This window comes from Odontesthes bonariensis, chromosome 8, assembly GCF_027942865.1.
Source record: "Odontesthes bonariensis isolate fOdoBon6 chromosome 8, fOdoBon6.hap1, whole genome shotgun sequence".
In the NCBI taxonomy this organism is placed as follows: domain Eukaryota; kingdom Metazoa; phylum Chordata; class Actinopteri; order Atheriniformes; family Atherinopsidae; genus Odontesthes; species Odontesthes bonariensis.
In genome coordinates this window covers 14,205,842-14,221,653 of record NC_134513.1, presented here as the reverse complement: position 1 = coordinate 14,221,653, position 15,812 = coordinate 14,205,842, and the positions used below count along the sequence as shown (strand labels likewise).

The 15,812-nt window shown below is 44.3% G+C and overlaps 2 protein-coding genes across 3 annotated transcripts in view; both read right to left on the bottom strand.

Annotated features, from left to right (window-relative positions):
• Positions 1 to 421: 421 nt before the first annotated feature.
• Positions 422 to 3,862, bottom strand: LOC142385809 (uncharacterized). Its single transcript, XM_075472529.1, has 4 exons — positions 3,488 to 3,862; positions 2,591 to 3,007; positions 2,127 to 2,306; positions 422 to 997 (listed from the first exon to the last, which is right to left on the bottom strand). Exons 1-4 carry the CDS (start codon positions 3,821 to 3,823, stop codon positions 485 to 487), a joined length of 1,446 nt encoding a protein of 481 aa, XP_075328644.1. The 5' UTR covers positions 3,824 to 3,862; the 3' UTR covers positions 422 to 484.
• A 1,835-nt stretch (positions 3,863 to 5,697) lies between these two features.
• Positions 5,698 to 15,812, bottom strand: part of rassf3 (Ras association domain family member 3) — a 61,611-nt gene continuing 51,496 nt past the window's right edge. For both annotated transcript variants that reach the window (XM_075471843.1, XM_075471844.1), the window contains 5 exons: positions 14,547 to 14,654; positions 13,132 to 13,305; positions 11,565 to 11,652; positions 10,448 to 10,563; positions 5,698 to 10,211 (listed from right to left, as the gene is read on the bottom strand). In XM_075471843.1, the coding sequence (XP_075327958.1) occupies positions 10,053 to 10,211; positions 10,448 to 10,563; positions 11,565 to 11,652; positions 13,132 to 13,305; positions 14,547 to 14,654 (645 nt within the window). In that variant the 3' untranslated portion in view covers positions 5,698 to 10,052. The remainder of the gene's footprint in view (positions 10,212 to 10,447; positions 10,564 to 11,564; positions 11,653 to 13,131; positions 13,306 to 14,546; positions 14,655 to 15,812) is intronic.

Here is a 15,812-nt window from a genome sequence, read left to right as displayed (position 1 = left end):
CCTCACAATCGCTTGACGCTATTTTTGCCTCCCTTCACATCAATGCGCTCAGCCAACTAGCGATAGCCGCACCTGTTACGGTGTTTACTGCTCGGTCTGCACGGTTTACACAGCCCGTAGTGATACGAAGGTAGAGATTGGTGCAGCCTGGTGAGTGGCGCAGAGTTGTGGATGGCGACTCAAACCTGAGACTTATCAATTCTGCAGAGATGTCCAGGATCTGTTCTGCCAGAGTTGCTATGGGTATCAGAACTGAACTCATGCAATTCTTTATGAAGCCAGAGGGAGCGGTACCATGGCAGGATGACATAGTGTCGCGTGGCACACTTAACAGAACCAACTGACCTGATATGTTGTCTTTTACATGGTTATAAGTGTTGTTAATAAACATCCAAACTTTTTCAAAACTTATTTGGTTCATTCTTTTATTTCTTAGTGCAAAATAACTAAGGTACAAACACAAATGATCCAGAATGCCAGTCTTTCATTGGCGCTGTGCATAGATCATGCCGTACACCTTGTACATGAGGCTATCCCTCTTCTCCAGAGGAACCTTTCGCAGCAGGTCTGCCACAGTCTGTCCGAACCTCGAATACTCGTCACCTGTGTCCTGCAGCCTTTTTTCGATGGCCAGCTTGCGCTCTTCCAAGCGCTCTTCTAAGCGCTCCATAGTCTTTGCGAAGCTGTCATCAATCTCCCTCTGCCTTTTCTTCTTCTGGCCCCCGCGGGACAGAGGAGATGGGGCGGTCATGGGGGCTGCAGGAGTGGATGGAGAAGGTAAGCTTTCCACCTGGGAACCCGTAGATGAGTTGGAGGATGCAATAGGTGAGATTTCAGACAGGGACGTTGTGGGAAGTTGTGATGTGGTCGTTGCGGGGGATGAAAGATGGGATGGCTCCGGGGAGGTCTTTGGTGATTCTGTGGGTGCTCTGTTATTCACAGACAATACGGCCAACGATCCATTTATGTCTACCGACACTGGCAGTGAGGTCTGCTCCTATGGTAAAGAAAGAGCAGATAGTTTGTCTGTTAGCAAAAGAAAATCATAAATGGCTACAATGGCCAAAGTCACAACTTTATACACTGCATTAAAGGTAGGGTAGGAGATCCTGGATTTTGAGTCCAGCGAAGCTGCATTTTGAAAATACACAGGTAAAAAGTCCCAACCCTTTTCTTCACTTTTCCCCCGAAGGCACGCCTCTAGAGTACATGAACGCGCACGAGCACGAAGGTGCACGAGCGCTGTTCTGACAGCAAGCATCGATCGTTGCCGTATTTAGTATTTAGTTTATGCTAACTATTCGTTTAATAATGCTAGGTGCTAGCCAAGCTGGCTCTAGTTTAGCTTCCTGCCAAGCTTCTGGACGTTCACGGAGCAGGGTACGCGCACAGGGAAAAGGAGGGGGAGGGAGGAGCAGATTGCAGTTTGATAGACGGCATCAGTATCCAATCATTGTGAACGGTCCGTTCACAATGATTGGATACTGTTTTTCCTAGATTGTACGTTCTAGAGGCCACTAAAACTTTTCATATTTGTGTCAAAACTTTTAATTAATTGGTTGCAATGGGGGTGTGAAGAGTATTTCAAGCAATATGTAAAAAAAATGTTCCAGAAAAAGATCCCCTACCCCGCCTTTAACAATTTGTTAGTTTGCACTACCACTACACACATTCTACCATAGCATCTTATCATGGTCAATGTATTAAAGAGCCAGTCCCTATCAGGCCTATGTAATCACTTCCCATGCTCTTAACTCCTGCATTTCTGTGAGTGATTCTTGATCATATGTGTGTATATATGTAAGCTATAAGCTACTGGATTCCTAAACACTTTTTCGGGATGAGTAAGTAACTATCTATCAAGCAATGTGGGCACCTACGGCATCAATAGCCGCTTTCGGACAGAGCCGTTCTAAGAACGCAGTTCATAAGAACGGTCCTCCTCGAATTTCGTTCTGATAACTGCCCTTCCCCAGCGGAACTGTTTCAGTCGGCATTCGCACATGAGTCGGGACCAGGTCGGGACTGATGTGGCGCAGCCGCTGCGACGTGTTACTTTAGCCCCACAAGAACTGCGTTCTTAGAACGGCTCTGTCCGAAAGCGGCTCATGTTAACAACCAGTTACCTTTTTAGGTGAGATTTCAGACAGGGACGTTGTGGGAAGTTGTGATGTGGTCGTTGCGGGGGATGAAAGATGGGATGGCTCCGGGGAGGTCTTTGGTGATTCTGTGGGTGCTCTGGTATTCACAGACAATACGGCCAACGATCCATTTATGTCTACCGACACTGGCAGTGAGGTCTGCTCCTATGGTAAAGAAAGAGCAGATAGTTTGTCTGTTAGCAAAAGAAAATCATAAATGGCTACAATGGCCAAAGTCACAACTTTATACACTGCATTAACAATGTGTTAGTTTGCACTACCACTACACACATTCTACCATAGCATCTTATCATGGTCAATGTATTAAAGAGCCAATCCCTATCAGGCCTATGTAATCACTTCACATGCTCTTAACTCCTGCATTTCTGTGAGTGATTTTTGATCATTTGTGTGTATATATATATATATATATATATGTCAGCCCGCACCCGTTCCACCTGGTCGTACATATGGTTGATGGCATTCCTGGTGACAATGTCCCTGCTGTCCACCGGTACCTTCCTCAGCATGTCCGCCATGAACATCCCAAAGGACGAGCAGTCATCCTGCTGCAGACTGCGTTGGAGCATCAGGCGACTTTCAGACAGTTGCTCCAGGTGTGCATGTATGTCCTGGTCATCTGTGCGCTTGCGCTTGGTCTGGCTGGCTGGCTCTCGCTTGCAGGGAGCAGGTGAGGTAGAACAGTTGGCAGCAGGGCGCGCGCACGTAGAGGACACACGGACAGCTGAAGAGGTGGAAGGCTGGGAGACATACAGGCTCTCCAGGGTCCGGGCGGGCGAAGGTGGATCAGAGCTTGCATCTGTGCTCAGATCACAGCTGGGATCCGTGTCCTGTGTTGTCTGTGTCTGTAAAGAAAAAGCAAAACAACAATTGGTCATTTTACAGATCATGCTCCAGTGTACATGTGTAGAATAGCACCAATGCACAAGTACATAGTACATGTATAGTAAAGTGTCTTTTACGCTCACTTTACGCGCACAGACACTGCTTAGCACGTGTACACAGCATTGTATTTGGGGAGCTAGGGCACTGTAGCTTCAAAACAAAGGACTTTGGCGCCATGTTCAACAAACATTAGCAAGCGTCAGCACTAGCTACAATGAGCAAAGTTAGCAGCAGTGCTAGCTACAATGAGCAAAGTTAGCAGCAGTGCTAGCTACAATGAGCAAAGTTAGCAGCAGTGCTAGCTACAATGAGCAAAGTTAGCAGCACGGACTGTGCAGCAGGAAGGATAGTACATGTTCACTCACGTTAGCAAGCAAGCTAGCTCACTCATTATACCCGACTAGGCACGTGGGTTAAGTACAAAAAGATATGAAGTTTACCTCTGAAGGGATATTCAACGTTGTTTGTCGATGTTTAACGAAGGGTTCCAGCCAGGACATGGAGATATAGAACGCTGGGACCCTTTTTCCACTCTTTTTTGCCCTCATGTCCCTCCGTTGTCGCACAAACTTGTCCCTTGCATTTTTCCATTTCCTCACCGTCTCGGCCGTATCTAGACCCACATTCGTCGCTATCTCCCTCCATGAACTGCTGGAATATGCGCTGTCCTTGTGGTGTGGACTACGAAAGTCGTAAAGATGTGGGTACTTCCTCACTTCTTCGCAGATTCGCTCTTCTAGCTGGTCCATTTCGTTTTCCACAATAGCGGCGGTCATACAAACAAAATAAGCAGGTTAGCAAACCGGAAATACGCATAGTGTAGAGCGGATGTAGAGTTGACCAATCAGAGGCCTCCTTTCTCTCCTCCCTGCGACGAATATTTCTGCGGCACTGCGGCACCAAAGTGTCTGCGGAAGGGTGGGGGGGCATAACTGCGACACACACGCAGACGACCTGGTTTCCGACCATAAACTCCGCTTTAATCAGACTTTATATGCGGTGCTGGTCATGCGAGTTGACCAGGAAAAAAAAAATTGTGACAGCTGACTTGCTACTTATTAATTTATCCATTGAACGGGTCACTTTAGTCATCATCGCTACTGGTGGCAGTACAGCAGCTCTCTTTTAAACCATGAATTTACACCATAGCAGCCAGATTGAAGGCGTGATGTGACCCTCTGTCATCGTTTTGCGCCACCAAACAAACGTAAGTTTAGACACAAATTACAGTAACTCCTCCACCAGCTGCAGTCAGTCCATTCTTTTGTGTTTTTATTCCTTAGAGGGCAAAGTTGAGATCATTTTCCTATTTGTGCAGCGTTTAATGGCTGTTTTTAAGTTTATATTGGTTCAGCTTTAAGAAAAGAAAAAAAAAACCCACCCAAGGGTGTCAAGGTCACTTCGAACAGCCAAATAAACCGAAAACGGGATTTCTTTCCCTTCAAAATTATGTCCTCTACAATGATATAAATGAACATTTGGTCATTGTGTATACTGCTGATGGTCCCCTTAAAAAAAAGCCAGTGTATTATGTGTGCGCTGTCCCCATTTGTGCATGTATTTATTAATATTTTAAGCTCCTTTTCAGGTATTTTCTCTTCGACGCATCTTTCTTCATCAGAATTAGTTAAGAGCAGTTTTAAATATTCAAGGAAAAGTAACGTTCAGCTCAAATCTTTCTTCAAGAGCACCGGATTTTTACTCTGAAAGCAGGGTCTGGCTTGGGTTTTGTCAGCTTCACACTTAGCAGAGTCGTGTTTGGCTTGCAGAGAGGAGGAGGAGAAGGGGGGGGTCCCACTTTTTGTCTGTGGGGTTATTTGAATTGGGTTCAATTTGAGGACAGGAGGAGGAGCTGCAGCATCTGCTCCTGACATCCGTCCAGCCAACGCACCGACATCACTTCGCTGAACAATGAAAAGACAGTAAATCAATCTGACAAGTTGTTAATAAAAAAAATGTAAAAAAGATGCGAGGAAGAACTGCTGCTCATTCGTGGCGTGGCAAGCAGTTTTTTTTCCCCCTCAAGATGTCCATCAATTCCTGTCGCATTTTCAAGCTTTAAGCAAAAAAAGTTCATCTATCCGTGGGTCGGTATCTAGATCTAAACCTTTTTCTCATTAAAATGTTGGTCTTTTTAACACTTTCCCTCTCAGGGATACTCAACGGTGCTTTGTGGTCTTGCAGAAGGTTTATAACCACTCTCCAGGAGTTGCTTCTTGAGGCATTGTGCCCTTTGTTACGGGCCGTTGAGTCTCTCAGTGAGAGCTTGTTCTGCGCTGCCAACGATGGGTCAGAGCCATTTCTGGAGGATTTTGGACATCGATTCTCCTTTTAGATGCAGCCAAAAGACAGAATCTTGTGCTGGAAAGGATGGCGAGATGAAAGAAAACTGTCAATTCATCAGTCGACCTATACATTCAAACCCTCGTCTATGGTCAGCTCAGAATGCTGCCTCCTAACCATGTCCCAGGGAAGCGGGTAGAAGATGGGGGGATGGATACAGATTTAAACATTTGAGGGTTTGACATCAAAACAGCCACAGAGTCTTAAATCAAGAGCCAGAGGAGCACATTCTCAAAGACACCTAATGAAATCACGATGAAGAGGAAACAAAAGAATATCTTAAGGTAAAAAATAATGAATAAATAGCCATTTTTTTCTTTTTATTTCACTTTAATAGACAAAGCCTGCCTTGCTCGGGGGGGTAGTGGGGAAGGCCACATTTGGTAACGATTCAGAGAAAAACAAAGAGACACTTGGAAAAAATAAATCAGCAGTAGACTGTCAATACAGAGGATATAAGAGTTTCCTCCAGGTTTGACTTCTGTCACTTTGGAAAGGCACTACTGAAGCCAGAGAGCGTGACGTTTCAGGCTTCGACTTCAATTATTCAGTAAGTTTGGGTTCTGTCAGATTTAACACTGAGGGGAGGGATCCGGGAACTGAAAGAAGATGCACCTCCGAGTCCACGGTCCTGGTGTTTTTGAGCTTGGACGCCTAATAGAGGAATAAACCCGACGCCCTCAAAGCGTCAAACAACCAAAACAGCATCAGTGGAAAAATCCATCCGCGTCAGCGAGCAGCGGAAGAGCTACTCACCGCCGTTTGGCATCGTTACAGACTGGAATTAGAGACAATGAATGCTCAAAAGTGAACAGAAGGGCTTAAGAACTGCTCTGAAATGAAAACTATCGTCTCATTCAGTCAGTTTAGTGGCTCTTGTGGAGCTTAAGATCATCGCATGAGGTTGGTTTTGGAGCGAGTCTCCTGATTTGAGCAAACATGGATGAAAAAGTGGACACTTTTGAGCATTTTCAACACTAATCTGTTGGAAGAGCATAAGATGCATCTGAAATGTCTCTAAAAGGTGTTTAAAAGTGTTGTTAAACACACAAATTTCACATCTGTAACTAGGTTTACGCCACATAATGGTGAAATGGCTATTTGGAGCGACTTCGGGGGCAGCCATGCGACACTAGGCGGTCGCGCTGATTTTAGACAAAACTAAACAATTGTATAGTAGAAGTGGTAATAATAACAAGAAGCATGCACAAAAAAAAAAAAAAAAAAAACTGTAATCCAGTCACACCTTATGATTAAAAGCTTTTGAGACAGTGGCAAGAGAAATATTCACATCTTAGGACTTTCCGACGATTAGACATTTAGCACATTTTGCATATTAACCAAATTTCTTCAGCTTGTTCCACAAAAACGAGTTCAAATGGAGTAAAATGACAGAAAACCATCCGAATATTTGGAAATGTTTGTCAAGAATGAACTTTGAAGGCCTCAAAAACGAGGCGTCGGAATACATTTCAGACATGGGCTCTTAAAAAGCTGTTTCGTAACCAATATCAACCTCTCTTTTACAGCGAATTGTGCCGAGCGGGCCCAGCAGCGCACGTGCACCGCGAGCATGTGTAATAAGACGTCAAGATGGAATACAGAGTGTGACCGTGGTGCAGATTCAACAGTGTGGGAGAAAAAAAATTAAAAAAAAATCAAACAAAAACAGTCATCTTCCCTGAATTCTACATTAAAGTGCCCAAATAAATTTGATACGTCTAGCCTGGTTTGATGGGTCCCAACAGCTAGGGTTGTTTATAAGATACACAAACAACGAGACTTATCAACTACTCCCATGCAGACTTGCGCATCATTTAAACTAGAATATAAAATACGGAGGCAAGCACCAAAGGGCCAGAATAATTAAACTTTTATTCAAACAAGCAGGTGAATAGTTACGCGTGCTGGATTTTTCATTTTGGAAATATCCCATCTAAACACTAAACACTTTAAATAATATCCTCTTGTGATTCCATAAAAGCCCAGTGACTTGTGAGGCACGGGCATTTCAACAAAAACGTAAGAAACAAAGGTAGAAATAGAAGAAGTCGAGGCCTGATCATTAGAGCTTTTACGCCAGCGTGGGCTGAGCTGCAAAAACGACGGGTACTGCATTTCCCACGATGCAACTTGATGATTTTTGTGTGAAACTGGCGTGCCAGTCGCTTGATATTCAGCTGCTTGCAAGATTAAAATCATTAAAGCCCTTTCCTTGCTTCCACGAAATGAAGCCAGTGTTTGATAGAAGAATAAATCTTTAAATAAAACTCTAAAAAAAGAAAAAAAAAAGATGTTTTTCCCTGCAGTGGGAAGAGGCCTCAAGCATCATTTTTGCTCCAGGCAACACCAGACAAATATCTTTGGTTATAGACTAATCTATGAGATAATCGATGCATATTTGACACAGAAAGGAGAGAACAGCCAGCAGTGTTTTTGATCACTAGATGGCGACATTGCACAGCAATCCTGCAGCACACCGTCCGTTTCACATCATGCGGCATCAGCAGCTTCAACAACAACAAATCTGACATCAGTTTTCATCCCCTGACCTCAACATGATTGTCTCTGCAGTTTCTTTTTTATGCTCCAAGTCGCTTCCTCAAAATATCTGAATAAATGATCAGACAAAAAGCCCATAAAAAGTTTTTTTTTTTTTTTTTCTACACTGAAAGTTACCTTCCTCTGTTTTTGCATGAGAAATAACAAAAAACTGCAAATGTCCTAAAACAAGCTACGTATAACTGCACAAAAACCCTTCCAGCTTTTGGACCTTCTTTTTCACTTTCTAATATATTAAAGAATAACTTAACCTTTCTACATTTCCATCCTTTTTAGCCTCGCTCGTTTCCCCTCTGAAACAACTCCGGTTGAGGTCAAGGCTGCACGTTTAACATGAGATAAGAGCACAAACGTGCACTTTAAATGAATGGCTGCAGACAGACGAGGCTAAATCAGGCGAATGGAACAATGCAGCCATTTCTCCTGTGTTCGCTGCAGCTATCAGCACTCGCAGACCTCCTTTTCTTGGATTATAGGAGCTCCTTTTAAAGGCAGACTTGAAAACAGGCAGTCAATCGGTGTTTATGATGATCTTTCCCATGTTTTCAAACAACAAAAACATCTCTTCTGCCTTCCTACATCTAATGTTTCTCTTCTACTTCCTCTAAACCGTTCTGTCAACTTCCAGAAACCTCCAGTCACGTGCCGCTGCTCCGTTCCTCTGACCACGCCGGGTCAAAGTCAAGCGGTCGCTTCTACTAAAAGCAACGTCGGCCTGTTCAGGTCACGCTCCACCGAATTCTGCTGGTGGACTGCAAATACAAACAAAGGCTTTCTATCTCACCAGCTCTCTGTTATTACGCTCACGCTAGTCTTAAACTACTTCCTGCGCTCTATTAAAACCTTTGACCATGTGTCCGCAGCCTCAGTCCAACAGCCTGCTGTCAGTCACCAGTTCTCTGTGCCGTCTCCGCCAACTTTCGGTTTCACGCTGACCATCGTGAGATTAAATGATCAGCGTTCAAACGTGGTTAAATACAATTCTTATAATGCATGTCTAAAGAAAATAAATAAAAATAATAAAAAAGCTTACGATGCGATATTCTGCTGCCGATTTCCCTGTTAAATGGACTGAATAAATGGATATGCTTTACGATTAGCCCATACGTGGTATTTTCCCACGTGAAAACCCAAACGTCTCCACTAATTTGAGTGTAAAAGCATTAGAACAATAAATTGCCACCGACATGCGTGAAAATTTGCGTGATTAATTACGCGTGATTTGCGTAAAGTTAAGAAAACGTCATTTTCATCAGTTTCTACGTGTAATCTGGCTGTGACTTTTACCATTTATTTCTTATGTTTGGCACACTCAGGACTCCATACTATCCTTCGAAGCAACTTCTTCTCCCCTTTCAAGACTTTTTAAGTTTACTGCATCAGTGACAACTTCATGCAGACGGGTGTCTGACGCTCATATCGCCCGCGGCCCTCCATCTAGCGGAAGTCTGTGTGAGCTATTCTCCATCTCTGTGTCAAAGCCTAGATTGTTTCTGCGTCCGTATTCCGAACTAAAATAAGACTTTTCAAAATGAAGAAAAGAACAAAAAAAAAAACGACAAAAAAAGCTTCGTCCGTATAAATTAAGGAGAAAAAAATATGTACAGACCTTTAAAACGAAACAAATTAAATAAAAAAATAATCCGACATACGGCCTTGTGTTTTTTTTCACAAGTGTGAGGGTGATAAAAAGTATGGAGGAATCGGAGGAACTGCATAAATTATGTGACAGCAGGGCAGAGTGAGAGAAGAAGAGAAGGATGGACGGAGAACAGCTGAGAGGATAAACGAATATGGCACAGTTGAGTGAATCTTTGGTGTGATCAGGCAAGCAGCAGTTTGAAGTCTTGGAAAGCTGTCCATTCATCCTTTTCATCACTTGTCCTTCATGTGCAGTTTATTTTTTTTTCTGTCCTCCTTATCGTCCTTCCATCCGTCTGCATCATCCCTTCTTCCAGGGGGTCCTCTCCTCTCGTTCCGCTTTCACATCCCTCCCTTCACCAAAATGTACATCACAAGGCATTCGTCCTCCACGGAGATTAAAAGAAATAAAACAATCCCTCCGTCCCTCTAGGGGGCAGTAGTCCGGTTACATGGCGGTTAATTCCTCTGAGTCGGCCCCTTGACCTCCCTTAACGCCTCCTGCAGTCTCTGGCGGTAGTTTTCATAGCGGCGGATTATTGCCTCCTTCTGCTCCCGCTCCTCTTTGTCGAGGATCCGCAGGAAGTTGCGCAGCTCGGGGATGGAGAAGGCCTCCCACTGATGGGAAAAGGAAAGGAAGAAGACTTGGTCAATAAGGCACATCAGGTATTTTGTTTGGTTGAGCATGTTACGAGCCGTTGTAAAATAGGAGTGGCTCCCTGGCTTTTAATGCATTTCATCATCGTTACATCGTCTGAGTGAGGAAAGGAGAAGTGAAAATGAGTTGAGGAGCAAAGGAGTGAAGAAACTGGAAGAGGAGGAAAGAAAGAGAAGCTCAGAAGGTTTGGGTTTACCACGACTTCTCCGGTCTGCTGTTCTCCCAGGACAAAGCTGAGGGTGTCGAGGTCGGGTCCCGCCACCAGACGAAGAAACAGCGGCTGCTCGCCATCTGCCAGCTTACACACATACACTGCAACACACACACACACACAGGTTCGGTTAGTCTGTACAGTATGTGTCCCGACATTTCACGTACAAGCAGGCATTTCTACACAGTGTGTGTACATATAAACAGAGCTGGCAGAGGATGAATGGAAGGGTGTGGCATATTAACAGCTAGCAATTTACAGAGAGAGATGCGGTTGGACTATTTACATCCGAGCCCAGGCCGTACTGGATTTTTGAGGCATATGTGAGGACACTAGAAGTTAAAAAAAAAATATATATCGAGCCCGATTTAACGTCTACATCTTTGAAAGGGTCATCTAATGTGGGTGTAAGTAGATGTGAGTGAGATGTTTTTAATCAAGATATTTAACGAAAAATGGGAAAGTCGACTATTTCCCTGAATCTGAACTAAACTATTTGTTCAAGACTTTCTTTCAGTGGGAGTCATCCTGTCGTCCTCCCCAAGTTGCCGACTCTCGTTCTCCAATCACAAACGCTTCATTTTCCTCGTTAAAAAAAAAAACAAGAAAAACCCCAAACAGAACATCTGCTGTCAGACTTGTGTCTAGACATTGCTTTTTATTAGCGGTCTGTACGTCTCCAGTAATTAATGTAAACCAACCCAGGAAGGGGACACAAACAGCCCAAAAAAACAAAAAAAAAACAACAGACTTTAGGTTTCTTTTAAAGTTGAAAGTCATGCTAAAGTCTGATATTAACCATCTCCCTCAGACTCGGAGCTGTTAAATAGTCTGAAAGATAATATGTGATACCCAACAACCCTGCAACAGCTGCTGAGTCACACTGTGTGTGTGTGTGTGTGTGTGTGTGTGTGTCTCTGGGTATCCCTGGCGAGCTTTTGTCACAGGGGGAGTCCGGCGGCATCCAGCACGAGGGCGAGGCCTCCACACAGACAGAGGCCATCGCTATGTCAGTGCCAAAGCATCTGAGTGTGGCATGAGCGGCACGAAGATCCGTCTCAGCTGCTGTCAAACAAACAAAAAAAACGCTCAAAAGTCTTACCCTGATCCTCCCTGCGGTAGCGCTTGTACAGGGCGTATTTCGCCGGGTTGTCCGCGACCGTGAACTTGTTCAGCAGGGCGGCGATCACCTGAACAACAAACACAAGAGCAAAACACTCAAACCATGAACACATGAACAGGCAGAGCTAATAAACTGGGTCTCCACCCCCATGCACAGATTACTCATCTTCACTTCCTTCTTGATCAATTATCACACTATTGTTTTGGTGCTGTCATCTTTTTGTTACGCCACTATTTTCTACCAAAGCTGGGCCAATATTAGTTTTTTACATGAAAAAAAATGTGTTAGTCTAACTGAATGATCCAGAGGTTTGTTTTTTTTTACTTTAAAGCCCAAACAGTTTACTGACAGCTGGCTGGATCGTGTAGATTTGGTGCTTTTTAGACATGGAATACGTCATTTTTATGTTGATATCCACGAGGTGAGAGCCGTGCTCAGCGCAAGTGGACAGTAAAATCGCAGTTTTCTCACAGCAAGAAGTCAGGCGAGTGGGCAGCGGCTGTGTAAACACATGGCAGTGGTGTGGGGTAGCACGCTGGAAAATATCCGTTTCCTTCACGCTGAGGCTTGTTGAATAGTCGGTCTAATAAGCGTGAAGGTTTACAGGAACAGAACTCTGTGCGTACTTCTAACGTTACAGTTTTCTCAGAACATAAAAGAATAAACTAATACTCAGTGCTGCAACTAATTATAGCAGGTAGAATAGAGGAGGAGGAAAGTTTAGACAGCGCTGTTAGTTATTTATTCATTTACATGATTGTTGGAATTCTCTCAACAGATGATCACATGTCTAATTAACCCATCACAGCTGTGCGCGCTTGTCCGTTAACGTGTCTGCAGCAACGTTGGACCACGCTGAAAGTCTTGCGAATAGGTCACTGGGTCCGATGAGTCAGATTGCCGTCGCAAAATGATACGAGAAAGCGCCGCTGCCAAGAGATCAGCGGAGAGCGGCGCGTGCCCAAAGCGGGCTTTTGCTTAATAGTTGTAGCCGCCTCACAGAGACAGCTGTGTATTCTGCTGGGAATCGCTGGGTCAGTTTTGGCTGAAATGCAGCTGCTGGAGCTAAATGCAAATACTTGAATCAATGCAGAAGCGGGCCCTTCTAAAAAAAAAAAAAACAACAAAAAACAAGACAAAACTTTTTGGTCTATTTAGGGCAGAGGCTGTGGCAAGCTGCACAGAGCAGATGAGCCATGTAGGAAGTCAGACACAGGAAGGGGTTTGAAAACTAAATTCGTTTGAGATCATGGGTTGTTTGGTCAAATGGTAGGTTTCACATTTTAAGCTACTATCCATTATCAACCTGAACTGACGTTTGATACAAACAACTTGCCCAGAAGAGGGAGAAAGAATGAAAAATCATTTCAGTGACTTGTTTTAGTATGATTTTAACATTTAGTATGTTTGTTTTAATGACGTAACCTTCCATTAAAAGGATCATCCCTTTCTGTTCACCCAGCACGTCAGCAGATCCTAATAAACTCATTTCAGCAGGCTGTACAGATAAGCGTGTGGATGTGTGGGGTGGGTGTGCGTTCACCACCTGTCTGACTGTGTTATTGGAGCTGATGTGGAGGGTGTTGGTGACTCCTCGGGGCAGATAGAAGGCCTCCCCCATCACGGCGCCCCCGGCTCCTCTGTGACCCCCTCGAACAGTCACCGGCCTCCTCAAATCCATCTGGACCTTGATGAAACCAGTGTACACACCACTAGAAGCCTGAAAGAGACACAGTTACAGCATCATTGCGGACCGCACTCACACGGTTAACATTTATCAAAGGGAAACATCTTTTGTGTCAGCAGACACAGTTGTCTGGTGGATCGGGTGCATTGAGGGGTTAAAGATCAGTAACATGGCCCGCATCAGCAGGATCAGACTCCCAACTAAATCTGGAGCTACAGAGAAGAAGCCTGAACAAAAATGCGAGTAAATCTAATTATGTTTCCATAGGTGCGGTGCGGCAGGCTACAGTAGGTGCAACGTAATCTCTTCCAACTGAGACCAATTGTCCAGTGAATCCAGCGGGACAGATGGCCCCAGACGGAGGAAGAGCGTCTTAATCTCGTTACTCCGCACGGATTCTTGAGGAGTGTGCGTTCGAGTTCGCGTCACAAGAAGACAAACAGTATCGGTCTGAAAATAAAACAAGACACTTGTGACATCGCAGATGAAACGATACGCGAGACAAAGGAGAACCTAAAGCGAAAGACGAAATCACTTTGAGGCGTGGATGGATGACAAAGCTTCACACCGTGATTCTTTCAGCTCTGATGTCTGCCAGTGATTTGTTGGCCAATTGACAAGTTAATAACAGCAAATATGCAAACTGCAACCACTGTTCGCAGCTGGAATAAATCTGCTCTGCCGGGAGCTTTTCAGTTGTGACGATGATCGCATCTTCTGGGAGATTTCTAAATTTCTATACCTAAATGATACCTGTACTATATTCCCCTAAAGTTACAGACTCCACTGACTTTCCCTTTAAGCACTGCTGAGGTTACAACTCAAGTCCTATCCTTTACCAAAACCCACCCCCCCAAAAAACTCATTAGATGCCTTCATTTTCCCCTGAAGCACCTAATTTCTATGGCTTTTTACCCCGAGTTACACTGAACGCAACTTCAAACATCTCTCACGCTGCCAAGGAAAACACGGTGGGGGAGAACAATAGCAGGAAAAACATCACAGCACTCTGATGCGAGTGCTCAGGAATGCTGGGAGCTGGAGGGAGGCAGTCTTAATGTAGAAACATAAGCACACGTCGAATGGGAGGCTTGCCTCGTTGGTACCTTGATGCACTACCTGCTGCGGTGGCAACGAGGTGTCTTATGTGTGGAAAAGCATCTGCAGCCAGTGTGTTTAATAGCAGAAGGAAAGAATACCTGCAGGAAAGAGGCCACCGGCCAAATTTGCTCAGATATCCGTCTTGTGTGTGCATGCATGCGCGCCCCACTCACCAGCGTCATTTTAAGGTGGTCTTTGGTCAGCGAGTTGTACTGCTCGATCTTCAGCCTGATTTCCTCCCTGCTGAGTTCTGCCCGCAGCTCCTTCTCCTTCTCCACATCCTTCCGTTAAAAAAAAAAAAAGAGACAAAGCAGAAGGAAACGTGGCGTGATGAGACTAAACCGGACAGTCACAATGATGGAACATGTCGGCCTCGCAGAAGATCAAAGGAAGATTCGAGGACGGAGCAGCATGTGAGTGTAAAACAGGTACGCTCCAAACTGGACACACCAGAAAAAAAATAAGAAAGAAACTTTCACATAGCGGGAAGTTGCTGCCTTCGCTACCTTTTGAACAAAATCCATAACATAACTGTGAGGAAGCAGATTAACTGAGCCTTGCATGCATGTTCCCCATACAATAGAACATTATGGCGTTTTTTCCATGTGACCCGGCCCACTCACATGAGGAGGAGGGCGAGGAGAAAACTTTTGAGGTCACATTTGTGCATTTGGATTAAAAGGCCAGACTTTCTTATAATCTTTGAAAGTGGTCTTGAGCGATAGTTCTCCAGGCTTTCTGAAGGTCTTTGGAAGTATTTATTAGGACATTTGCTGCTTTTTCACTCAATTTCCTTTTTTTTTGCTTGTAAACCGAGCGTTTTCAGAGGAATGTGTTTGTTGAGCCACTTAACTCTTGTTGTGTCTACATGACAGACAACTTAGCAAATAACCACTTTTACAAAAATGCCAAAGATAACAGTTTGACCGACGTAAAATAAGCCTCTTCACAAATGGGCTCCATGGAAGGGTGGCTGTCAAGAAGCCATTCTTAAGGGAGAGAAATGGGGACAAAAAGAAGAAGATATGCCAAATGACACAAGAAGTGAACTGGAAATCAGTGGCGACAGGTCTTATGGAGCCCCGACCTTAACATTACCGAAGCAGCGTGGGATCATCTTGACAAAGAACAGAACAAAAGGCAGCCAGCATCTAAAGAAGAGCTTTGGGATGTCCTTCAGGAAGCCTGGAGAACTATTCCTGAAGACTACAAAGAAACTACAAGAAAGCTGGTCGAAGAGGATTCAGACTGTGTTGAGGAATAAAAGTGCTCATTCCAAATATCGACTTTCAAGCTCTTTAGAATTTTACTAACTCTTGTTTTTGCCTCGTGCACTGTGTTCACATTTATCCTTGGATGTTTCAACAAACCACTGCACTCACTTCCTGCGTGACTGGCAACATATAAAGAAATGAATGGTTGCAAAGTGACATAACTTC